The sequence below is a fragment of the Carassius auratus genome, chromosome 35 (assembly GCF_003368295.1).
Source record: "Carassius auratus strain Wakin chromosome 35, ASM336829v1, whole genome shotgun sequence".
Taxonomy (NCBI): Eukaryota; Metazoa; Chordata; class Actinopteri; order Cypriniformes; family Cyprinidae; genus Carassius; species Carassius auratus.
In genome coordinates this window covers 1,045,238-1,058,245 of record NC_039277.1, presented here as the reverse complement: position 1 = coordinate 1,058,245, position 13,008 = coordinate 1,045,238, and the positions used below count along the sequence as shown (strand labels likewise).

At 38.8% G+C, this 13,008-nt stretch overlaps 1 protein-coding gene across 4 annotated transcripts in view; it reads left to right on the top strand.

Annotated features, from left to right (window-relative positions):
* Positions 1-13,008, top strand: part of LOC113053975 (PH and SEC7 domain-containing protein 3-like) — a 103,453-nt gene that overhangs the window by 53,799 nt on the left and 36,646 nt on the right. For all 4 annotated transcript variants that reach the window (XM_026219147.1, XM_026219149.1, XM_026219151.1 and 1 more), the window contains 4 exons: positions 1,195-1,275; positions 1,690-1,802; positions 3,783-3,841; positions 8,115-8,204. In XM_026219147.1, coding sequence (XP_026074932.1) covers positions 1,195-1,275; positions 1,690-1,802; positions 3,783-3,841; positions 8,115-8,204 — 343 coding nt within the window. The remainder of the gene's footprint in view (positions 1-1,194; positions 1,276-1,689; positions 1,803-3,782; positions 3,842-8,114; positions 8,205-13,008) is intronic.

Here is a 13,008-nt window from a genome sequence, read left to right as displayed (position 1 = left end):
CCATAGCAATGCTCTCATCCTGTCTCACTCTCCTGCTGTCTGAAGACCATCCCTGTCCATAGCAATTGCTCCCACCCTGTCTCACTCTCCCGCTGGCTGCAGACCATCACTGTCCATAGCAATGGCCTCATCCTGTCTCCCACTGTCTGAAGACCATCACTGTCCATAGCAATGGCCTCATCCTGTCTCACTCTCCCGCTGTCTGAAGACATCACTGTTCATAGCAATGCTCTGATCCTGTCTCACTCTCCTGCTGTCTGAAGACCATCACTGTCCATAGCAATGCTCTCATCCTGTCTCACTTTCACACTGTCTGCAGACCATCACTGTACATAGCAATGCTCTCATCCTGTCTCACACTGTCTGCAGACCATCACTGTCCATAGCAGTGCTCTCATCCTGTCTCACTCTCCTGCTGTCTGCAGACCATCACTGTCCATAGCAATGCTCTCATCCTGTCTCACACTGTCTGCAGACCATCACTGTCCATAGCAGTGCTCTCATCCTGTCTCAGTCTCCTGCTGTCTGCAGACCATCACTGTCCATAGCAGTGCTCTCATCTTGTCTCACTCTCCTGCTGTCTGCAGACCATCACTGTCCATAGCAATGCTCTCATCTTGTCTCACTCTCCTGCTGTCTGAAGACCATCTCTGTCCATAGCAATGCTCTCATCCTGTCTCACTCTCCTGCTGTCTGAAGAAATTCACTTTCCATAGCAATACTGTCATCTTGTCTATGTTTTTTAATACATTGATCAAAAGGTATGGGAACCATGAATCTCAAGCCATATAGCAGCACTCCCTCAAACTTATTCACATATCTTTGTTTGCTTTACTTTGCTTTATACGGCTGTGGTTCCTCCTCTGTCACCCTCTCTATTATAGTGTTGTGTCACAGTAGATTAATGTCTTTTCTGGGTTGTTCATCACAAACTAGTAAAATGCTCTGAACTTCAGTATGTCTGATTTCTGTCACACACACACACACACACACACACACACACACACACACAGAGTATACAATGAAGTGATGTGTTATTACAGTGCCCACAGGCCTTTATCAAATGTGATTGCCAGATACCATAAACCATATGAGCATGAGCTTACAGTATGTCCAGTTGAACTGTTGATAATGTAAATGTGTTTTTTTAATCCCTGTGATAATGTCATATTTATTTTATGTTTGTTTTCACAGTAATGACTTCAGTAAGATGGTTGCAGAAGAGTACCTCAAATTGTTTGAGTTTACAGACATGACATTGGACCAATCACTCAGGTACATCTCATGTCAAGTGTTTGTCATTCAGTTATTGGACACTTATACAGTCTCAGTGTGTGTGTTGCTGCTGTTTTGCAATGACTAAAATTCGGCTCATCTGGTTGTATGTTTACAGTCTTTTAACTCCAATGTTAAATAATATATTTTTTCTTTCAACAGTGCCACTCATTTATTATACATTTTAAATTAATGAATGTTTTGCTGAAAATTTTATTTGTAAATGATTTGTCCTGTAGTCTCCCCACACACAACATTGTCAAGTTTTTACTGTAATTTGAGCTTGTATTGGCTCTTTTTATCTTCTATCTTGCATCTGGACCTGATTCTGGACCCCTGATGAGTCTTAACACTCAAGCTACAAGCAAAGCTTGAAGTTCAAGGTCATGTTATATTGCTGTTTTTATGTTGCAGATGTTTTCTGAAAGCATTCTCACTAATGGGCGAGACACAGGAGAGAGAGCGGGTGTTAATTCATTTCTCTAATCGGTACTATCAATGTAATCCCACCGTCATCACTGCACAAGGTACTTCATGTGTCATCCTTACGTAACCTTTCTCATTTTCTCATTACTTATTTTTTTTATTTCAGATCATTTTAATGTGTAAAGGGTCATTATCATACAGTGGTGGTCAAAGTACACAAATCAAGTACTTGAGAAAATGAACAGATGCCCTAATAAAACATGACTCTAGTAAAAGTACAAGTACTCATTTTCAATTTTGCTTGCTTAAAATTACAGAAGTACTTGATTTTATAATGTACTTAAGTATTAAAAAGTAAAAAGTAGTGATCGCTGAATCATGTTTATTATTTAGTCTAGCCAGCACTAGTCAGACTACACATTAATCTGAACTAATAAAACTGATTAATGAAGACATTTAATATGCATTCATCTGTAAATAAGCAAACTTTTACTATCAAAACTTATTGTACACTACGAAAGCATTAAACTTCAGTATACTAAAATATCCATTTGCTAATAATTAAAGTGTGGAAACAAGTGAAATATACATGTAGTATTTTAATATTGCGACAAATCTAAATTTGTGTAATTATGTACAATGTACAGGGGTCACATGGGGAAAAATGTACTAATGTTTAAAGATGGAAGTTATGCAAACATGCTAGTTTTATGTAATTTTAAACAGCTACATCAGTGAGGAAAATGCAGTAATTTACATTATTTTACCTAATGTAACCTACCCTGTATAGACATGACACATAACTCTTTTACAGCAGATTCACTTTACAAATAACTAATAACTCCACAAATAACTCTTCACCTAAAACTTAACAATAATAAATACTAAAATTCAGCAACTTACTTTTTACACCATTGTTTGTGTTTCGGTGATATCTCGGTTCTTTGCCGTTCTGACCGGATCATTGAATCAGTGAATTGTTGATTCAAAATAAGCTTCAGTCAGGTCAGTATGATTCACAAATGAATCGTTTAGTGTGATTTGTGAACCAATTCAGCAGGTTCATTGGAAAGAATCATCTTGTCCATAAATCAGATATCGAAGGAAAGTAGAAAGTATGGTATTATGCTTTAGAATGCTTTGAAGTAAAAGTCTCCCAAAATAAAGTAGTGAAAATAAATAATACTTTTCTGTTACTGTTCACCAGTTATCGTAACCCTAGCACAGAGAAACAGCCTCTCACTTTATATTAGGATCCTGATCACCTGGGTGGAGTTAATATCATCACATATACAGCTGAATGCACATTATCCTTCTATTACATGGCTGCTAACTAAATAATAAATAAATGTTTGTGAGATTAGACAACGATATGAGCTGAAGTTAATAATGTCAGAATATTCGATACAACAGTGAAATATTAAATGGGTATTTATGGAATGGTTTCATTTCAATGTTAATGACTGTTTGTAGAAAACAAATAATATGAATAAAAGGAATATTGTCATAAGGACCATTATTTAAAGTAGGTTTTCAAAGACATTCCCATAAAAAACTGTATATTGTGATATATATCGTTACCAACTAAAATGTCAATAATGTAGCGATATACAGTATATTTTGGCTTTACATCGCTCACTCCTCTAAAAGAAGAAAGAGACAAAAACATGAAGCTAAAAAAGTTGCCAAGGACTGATGCCTCGGGTTATACAAGTCACTCCATATGAAATCTCTAAATAAAACATTGCACAACATTTGTTATCTGTTAGATATTTCATATTCCCCTCTTCAGTAATTCTCCATCAAACATGATTGGGTTTAATCGCTCATTCAGTATCACAGTGTCGTGTTTCTTCCATAGCAACCATCTTAGTAACAGCTATGACCAGTCTATGGGTAAAAAGCTAAACCATATCCTTGTTGCTAAGAGTGTTGCCATGGAAGTGATGTTAGTCTTTCTCCTGATGCAGAGATGAATGAGTGCGTGATATCAGAAGTTATGATAAAAATAATGTTCAGTCTCTTTGAGCTGTCTCTGAGCGTGTTCACGGTGTGACCGAATGTTTCATTGATGTTTGCAGATGGAGTTCATTGCCTTACCTGTGCTCTAATGCTGCTCAACACTGACCTTCATGGCCCAGTAAGTGACCTCTGACCCTTCGCTAGAGTTGCCTGTATTAGTAGCTACATGAAAACTGACCGTTTGTTCCATCTTTGCCATAAGCCATGAATGCATTTCATGCATTTCTTTGCAATAAGCCTTTGCCATGAATGCAGACGCCGTTTGAGCCTGTTATAAATTTGACCTGAAAAGGAAAACAAAAAGAAATGATTCAGGAAGTGCCATTAGTAGCAGCAGTACAGTGAAGACAGAAGAAAGTTATCTACCCCCCACTACTTCCTCAGTGAAATGTGAGGTGCATTCTGGGTTCTCTAAGAATAGCTCCTCTCATTGGTCTCCATGGTGTTTGATCATGTGTCTTGGAGCTTGCAGGACGCCGTGTTGTGAGCTTGACACGTTCAGGAGAACGCATGTGCCATGGAGACGCAGAGATCTCCTGCCCACGCCGCAGCACTTCTCTAGACGCTTTCATTTCAAACATTTCTTAGTTTCATGTCTTGTGGGTGAATACAGCTGAAAGTTGCGCCGCTCTGGATCTTTTCAGAAATGTATGCCAGACGCCCACACACAAATAAATACATGGCTACGTTTGTGGAGGGAAGCGTTATGCATATCACAGGTTTATATAGAGACAGAGCAGGTGCAGATGGGTAAATCTCAACGAAACCTGTCCTGCTTTGAAAGAAGATATGTATATTTTACATAAAGAAAGCAGAAGTTATTTTGTGTAACCAATAAAGACTCCATGAGCCTTATGTCTGTTAGCTTTGAGGTCGACTACTGTATTCCTGAAAACTGACAAAATTAATATTTAGCAAATAGATGCATTAAGATTTACAGTCCAGATTTGTGTCCACTGGCGTGCTCTTTAGAATGAGAATGAGCAATGACAAACACGGTTCACAGCTGTGTCATCACTAAAGCCTGAGCCAAACCTCATGTTTCAAAAGGACATACACTACCACTGGGTTCAGAGCAATCTTTTTGAAAAACAACAACAAAAAATTATTTCAGCAGTGATGCACTGATTCTGATTAAATGCTAAAGAAAATACTTGGATATTGTTATAGAACGTTTCTATTTCAATTAATTATGTTCTTTTAAGCTTTCTGTTCATCAAATAATAAAAAAATGTTTTTGCATCGAGAAATGTTTCAGCAAATCAGCACATTAGAATGATTTCTAAAGGATCGTGTGATGCTGAAGACTGGAGTAATGATGCTGCACATTCAGCTCTGATCACAGGAATAAATAATGCAATAAGCCCCAAGAAGCCATGGTTTATGGTGAATTTATAACTGTGTAGGGGTGTTGTTTGGCACAACCCCCTTAGCTGTTATAAATTCACTGTAAACCACGGCTCCACAGGGTTTATTGCTTTTATAAAGCAGTTATTCCATATACGTAGTAAGGTTTCACAGAATAAAACAGAGTAAATATAGTGTAATGATATTAATAACTGTATTTTTCCACCAAACAATGTATTTCCTCAGACACAGTTGCGGTTCTGAAACCACCGAGCAACACACAGATGAAAAAAAGGTGTATGTTAGTAGAGTAATTTACAACAGCTTTGAACGTGTTTTATAAATTACATTTCACAATATAAAAACTAGTACAGTATTTCACAGTAGTACAGTTTTTACTGTATTTCTGATCAAATAAATTCAGTGTTATTAAGCAGAAGAGGCTTCTTTCAGAAACATACAAAAGGTGAAATTAAAAAAGAAGTAATTAAAAGGCAACACGTATCAAGCCATGTCCTGTGGTCTTTTTGTGACAATACAATAACTGCATTTTCCAATAACGCAAAAATCGTATTATAATTACGGTAATACATCGTGGAATCCTGTCGTTCTGTTTAAGAATGTTTTCTAAATATAAAGAAGCATTAATTGCATTCATTGTAACAAATACATGATTTATTCGCAATTTAATTGAAATAGTAATTCCTTGCATTACAGTAATGAGAATGAAATTATGGAATAAACACACATTTGCATTTTATCCATGAGCGTGGTATCTGGTTACTGAGCAGGACTCAAATGTTGTTGTTGTTAGGTTTTGTTTTTTAGAGAATGATTTGTTGTTCTTGCAAAACAGTGTTTTATTCTCAGTCAGTCTTTGCTGACTTTGTGATCCGTGTCAAATCAGAAAGAGAAAATGGCTTGGTGTGCTGTTAAAGTGATGGATGACAGGAGGCTGTAGCATTACTTCACAAGAGCTTGTGGAATCGTGTGTTTGCAAGCAGCCTGTGTCTCTCTTTGATAGCTTGTGCCAGTCTGAACAGAGCCATCCACCTACAAACTCGGCTGGTGCTGGCAGGAGCAGTAAAGTCAGTGGAACAAACACCGTCTGCGCTTTCTTTTAGACTCCTTCAGTCTCTGTCTATGACATTATAAAAGCAGCAATCTGATGCTGTGAAGGAGAAAGCAAGGTTCAGACAGAGTAATCGTAGTGCTGTTCATTTGGTGAAATGCCGCTCTGGTATCATGAAGTCATTGCAGCAATTGTAGAACTATGAAACGGCATTTGTGCTGCTGTGATGCTTTCTCTTCTTGTTTCTGCGTGATCTGTTGTACCAGCTCTATGAAAATGGTGAATAGTTGTAGATTTTCCCCCACATGAATTTGCTTTCTCACAAAACAAAATCATTTAGTGAAGTAAAACATTTACCCCCAGTTTCACAGATTGATCTTAACAAATACATAACAAATACATCTTAACAAATATCAGTGCCTTTGTTTTGTCTCAAGATGCACACCACTGTTTTTTCTAAGACATGTTAATAAAAATTACCTATTATGGCCTAATCCTGGATTAGTCTGTGTGAAACTGGGCCTTAAACGATATAATAGCTCAGAGATCAACAGCAAAGTAGTTCAGAGTAAATGCTCATGGGGTGTTAGTCATTAGTTACTGATTACACACTCAGTTAAATAATTTCATGCCATTGGATTAGATCAGTTCTGGACTGTAATAGATATTCTTAATTCTGTACATTTAGTTAAAGCAGTACTTAATCAAGTGCATCAGTCTGTGATTATTATTGCATGAGCGTGGAATTATATGGTGTCAGACGTAATTTATAAAAAAATCAGAAATAAAACAATATTTTGCTTTGCATCAATCAATAGATGAAATAAAAAGAGAAAACAGTTATTAAAAAATCAAGTATTTTTTCGTTGCAAAGTTAATTTATTTGTTTATCCAAAAATAGACCTTACATATAGACTGCAGTTCCAACGTTTGGGCTTTTTAAACATTTTTTTGAAAGATGTCTCTTCTGTTCACCAAGGCTGCATTTATTTGACCAAAAATACAGTAATATTTTGAAATATAAAAATTGGAAATTACTGTTTTTATTTTGATATATTTAATAATGCTGCACTGATACATATGTAAGACAATGTTGACTACAATATAAATAGATCTAAAATGATCTAGGTATTGGAGAATCAGTTATATCATCTTGTTATGTTGTCATATTGCCCAGTAATAAAACTTGCTGCATGGTAAAGCTGTACATGACAGCACAGTTACTGTAGAACTGCTTTGAAACAAAAATGTGTCTTGTGAAAAGCACTATACAGATACATTTCATATTTTTATATAATTTATACCTGTTTATTTTTCAGCATTTTTTGTTAAATAGAAAGCTCAAAAACATGATAAATCTTTTGTCTTTTTTTTAAATTAATTTAATGGATCATTGCTGAATAAAAGTATACATTAAAAAAAGGGAATCCAAGGGACTTCTAGAGGCTTTTAACATTTGTGGACCAGAAGAAGTGCCTTAGATTCCCTTTTTTCAAAAGTAGTTTCAAACCCAACCAGAGAGCACCTTCTGGGATTACTTGACAAGGTCCTTTCAGCATTAGCTCTTCAAGATGTCTCCTACAGTTATGGTAGTGTATCTCTTATATTAACTGTGTTTTACATGGAATTTCCAGCGAAAACAATTACATAGTGATAAACTCTGTGATATAAAATGACTCATACTGTGATTTAAGGTTTTGGCCTTGCCGCCCACCCCAGTGAATACTGTAGGGCTCCTTTCTTTTAATAGCAGGCTCTATTCAGTTTGTAAATTTGATGAGAAAGCAGGACTGAGTGATTTCCAGCCATTGTAGCAGTGCATGCTGGGATGTCAGCATGAATTCATTAGAGATCCCCTCTCCTGCTGTCAGTGGCGTAAGGTCGTGTTGGACATGCAGGGGTAAATCAGGGTATGCCAGGTATGCCATCCTGTCCCATTAGCAGCCCTATAACTGTTTCTCATGCCCCACAGAATATTGGGAAGAAGATGACGTGCCAGGAATTCATCAATAACCTGGACGGACTCGATGGAGGACAAGATTTCCCCCGGGAGCTGCTGAAGGTACGTCTCAAACAGATCTCTCAGCGTTCCTCTTTGAGATGATGTATGAAAGGATAACTTTTGTTAAAAACCAGCTAGACAAAACATTTCAGATTAGAAATCAGCTGCCCCAGGTCCTTTGAGTGTGGTGATATTCTATAACACACAATGCTGTGTACTTTCTCTTGTTTTCATAAGATCATCTGATTTTTACTAGTCAATCACCGTCAGCCTGATGTTTGTGCTCTTAATACAAGCTCAGGACAAAAGGGCTCTCGACTCGGCTTCATTAGTACAGACATGGATATTTGGAGGCCTGAACTAATGCACGTAGATCTCAGCAAGATTTTCTTCAAAATACTGCTCCACCATGACCATACTTAAAAGAGAAATCTGAAATAAACATACAAAAAATTATTTTGTGGCACTACTAAGACTGCAGAATGCAATGATGCATGATGTGAGGCTAAGAAACATCTGTATACTGAATAAAACAGGACAGAAGCATGAGAGAAAATATTTGTTTCACAGCAAAGTTGTGTTACTGTCATTTATTTTTTAATATGGAGTTAATTGTTTCATGCAAATATTCGGTTCTTGAGTTGTTTGTGTCGTAAGTGATGCTCGCAAAGATTTAAATGTATGCTTTTGCTGGTGCTAATCTAAAGCCTACAATGCATTCAAGATTCAAGATAAAAGTGTTTTTCAGTTTATTCAACACTTGAACACCAAAAAATTGAAATATTTACTTTGTGATTACATAATCCAGGTTACATGTAACTACCCAGCCCTGACCATCAGATCTGTGGCCCCCCTGCTAGACAATCTTGTCCCGCTGGCACCCGAGTCAATCAGTGACAGGCCAAAACAGCCCGGTGCGGACTCAAAAGAGTGTGATCTGCCAAAATCAGCGGACATAGATAATTAAATACCCCCCACCCCCCTACCAGCACTTCTTCCGGATAGTGCACAGTTACGTACAATTCTCACACTAACAGGATGTGTATTGCATGCTCAATAACTTGGCAGTATCTTCAGCGAGCACTTTATAAGGCGTTATATAAAGCTGCACCAAAAGCAAGTGCCCTTGCCGAGCGTCTGTCGTGTCTGTCCTCTGCCAACTCCATGAGCTGGCCACTTTCATGAGCTTTTTATGGTCCGACTGATCCGTCTTAATGAGAGAACAGAAGATTGTGTGTACTGTGTTCTTCAGGTTGATTTTGCTGTCAAATATGTCTTTCTGATCACAAGATTGCTTGTAATGGATACTGTTAATCTAGTCTAGGTTTAGTTAGTTGAAGCAGTTTGTTAGTTGAAGCAAACAAGCAAACCAATCAGACAGCTTTATTAAGTTGTGAGACCACAAGGACAAAATCATTTAAAGTTGTTTCCAAGCTCATTTCAATGGCTTATTTTGAGTAAATTGTAGTACAAGGTAAAGTTTTCAGTTGTGTGAGTCACAATCTTGTTTTCTGCAGTGAAATCAGCCTGCCAAAACTCAGAATATATTGATGAATCAGTTTGTCCTTTCATATTTCTTGGTTTGGCATCTGAAGGAACTTGGTTGGTATCTGAAGTTCAGCACCTTTTGTATCAGAACTTAATGTTTTATGGTATTATTAGATCACAAGTTTAGGGCAAACGTGTCAATTTATGGGGTTAATTACATATCAGTAAATGATGCAGACCATCTTTATTTATTTATAAACAAAAACAGATTTAATGTTTAATAAAAGTAAGGTTTTATAACCCTGAGAAACATTGTGGCTTGTTAAGAGCGTCTTTTCAGAACGACTGTGGAGACAGACTCAAATAAACTTGAAAGTATCAGTGACTGTTGAAGACTGTGTGTCTGTTTGATTGGCAAACACCACAGTTTGTCTGATATCTCTTGCAATATTAAACATTCTCTTTTGATACATCAAATATCTAATTTCTTTGTCTACTCGAGTTACACACTGTCATTTGGTGGCTGACCATTTTGCATTATTGAAATGTTCGCAAGTTTAATGTTAATGTGTATATGATTATAGCCTTGTTTTCTTGTTGTGAAGTATGTGAATGACCATCTTAGAGACAATATGGCAGCGAATGTGCATCGCAAGGCACAGCATCTTACCAAATTTCTGAAAATAGTGTTAATTTGCTTGGTTATTTCCTATGTGCTCGCTCCTTTCAGTTATGCAAACTACACCTACAGCAAACAATCACTTTTGGACATCAAAAAATGGTTCTCCAACCACCAACCTTTCGATTTTGGTGAACTCCCTCTGGAGCCGCTGTGGCCTAATGGCTAGACACTTGGACTAGTTACATGAAGGTTGCCAATTCTAGTCTCGGTGCTGGGAGGAGTTGTAGGTGGGAGGGAGTTAATGAACTGCGCTCTCTTCCACCCTCAATAACCATACTTAGCAAATGTCACAAATTTCACTTTCTTTCCCTTGGAGCTACAAATCACTGCAGACAAGTGGATCACTTGTGTTCGCCGTCAATATCAAAATCATAAACAGACATGGGGGAAGTGTGGAGGGCTGGGTGCTAAGCAAGCGGTCTCTCACGTGAAGGAGGTGAATTCTGTTTAAATTATATTAAGCCTTAAAATTGTGTATAATTAAGGGCCTGGCCACTTTAGTGCCACTGCTGTCACAATCGGCGTGTTAGTTGGGTGTGGTTTCTTCAACCAGCTCCAACCACGTCCCACCTCAGCCCATTTTCGATTATCTAGGCTGGCAAAATGGCAACGGTCGGCTCCACCGACTTTGGGCTTTAAAAATGCTCTTCAGAAACCTACGGGTGATGTCACGGACATTACGTCTATGTTTTTATACAGTCTGTAGTGCTAAGCTAAGACTGAACCCACACCAGACAGATCTACATAGCATCTGCCTTGCCAATGTACGGTTTCTAATAAACAAGTTGGATAACCTGAAGACCTGGACCCTCACACAGATGGCTTATGGACTGTAATGTCATGGTCTTCACTGAGGCCATGTCCAAACGTACACAGGTGTTTTTATAAACTGTGTTTTTCCTTCTTCTGATTTTAAAACAATCTCTGTACACATGAAAACGCTATGTGCATAACATGCAGTGCTATGAAACACTGTCGGGAGCATGCAAAGCCAACAAGTGGCTAAATAATCTCAACCGTAAAGCCGTGTTGGCTGATCAGAAGCCTGAAAAAGTTTCCAGTTGGTGGAGATAACAGCACATGCTCCGACGCGCACCCTGTTTATTTTTTTATTTTTAAAAAAGCAAAATGTTTTGTTGATATTGTGAATGCACTCAAATAAAAGTAGATCTGTCATGGATTCAAATTATGTATTACACCTATGTGCATGATCAAAAATGATGGAGAACTTTAAGTTATTTTCACTGTTATAAGGAAAAAATGCAAGCACTCCTGCCTTTGCCGACATCAAGAGGTTAATTCAAGTCAAGTCTGCTTTATTGTCAATTCCTCCACATGTATAGCATATACATACAGAGAATTTGATTTTTTTACTCTCAAACCATTGGTGCATATAAAATAAAATAAAAATAAAGTTAAATAAAGCAGAACCAGGCACATGGAGGGGGGGGGGGTGAGAGGGCAGGGGGTTCGGAGTTCAGTGGTGCCTGGGGCAAAAAGAAGAGAGGGGGGGGGGCAAGGTCGTGAGGGAGTTTAGCTTCCTGACAGCCTGATGAATGAAGCTGTCCTTCAGTCTGTGAGGAGACTGCAGAGTCTCCAGGCCAGGACCAGCAGACTGAAGGACAGCTTCATTAATCAGGCTGTCAGGAAGCTGATCTCCCTCATGAACTTGCCCCCCCCCCCCTTGAAGAAGCTGTATGTCTGATGGGTGGGATTACCTGCAATGCAGAGGGCTTTGCAGGTGAGACAGGTTCCATAAATGTCCTGGAGGGAGGGCAGAGAGACACCAATGATCTTCTCAGCTGCTCTCGCTATGCGTTGAAGGGTCTTTTGGTAGGACGTGTTGCAGGCACCATACTACACAGTGATGCAGCTCGTCAGGATGCTCTCGATGGTGCCTCTGTAGAAGGTGTACATGATGGGGGCCGGGGCTCTGGCTCTTCTCAGTTTGTGGAGGAATTAGAGACACTCATGTGTTTTATTGGAGGTCCTCTGTGATGTGCACAGCCAGAAACTTGGTGCTGCTTACTCTGTCCACATTTGCACCGTTGATGGTCAGAGGAACATGTTGAATGTTCAAGAAGAATAGCGCAGTCTGGAACACTGTTGCTGAGCCATGTTTCTGTGAACACAAAAACACAACAGTCTCTTACAGTCCTCTGAGTTGAGTGCAGTAGTCGGATTTAGTCCAGTTTATTGTCCAAAGACCGTACATTAGCCAGTAAAATGGTGGGGATAGCTGGCTTGTGTGGGTTAGCCGTTAGCTTGGCTGGATAGCTCTGCACTTACCCCTCTCCTGCTTCCTCTCAAGCCTCTTGTGGTGCCTCCGATGTGGGCGAGATGCAGTAGTGGGGGTCGGTGATGGTGTAGGTCTCTGGAGCAGACAGAGATCCCGTTTAACTCAAAAAATGTGGTTCTGCCGACATTGAGCAGAAACTCACGAGTGTGTGCTTAAAGACAGGTAGACGTGATGAAGACATACAAAAACACTGCGACTCACCAGACAAAAAACATGGAAACACTGTTCTGGTGGGAGAAAGGTGTGGTAAAAAAAGTTACTCCACATCAGACCACAAAGCACTTCACTGGTGGTGAAAACTGCCCAAAGGCTCACTGGCACCCACTTAACTACCATTGAGAGCATTTATCACAAGTGCTGTCTTGGCAGGGCAATGAACATCATCAAGGATGCCT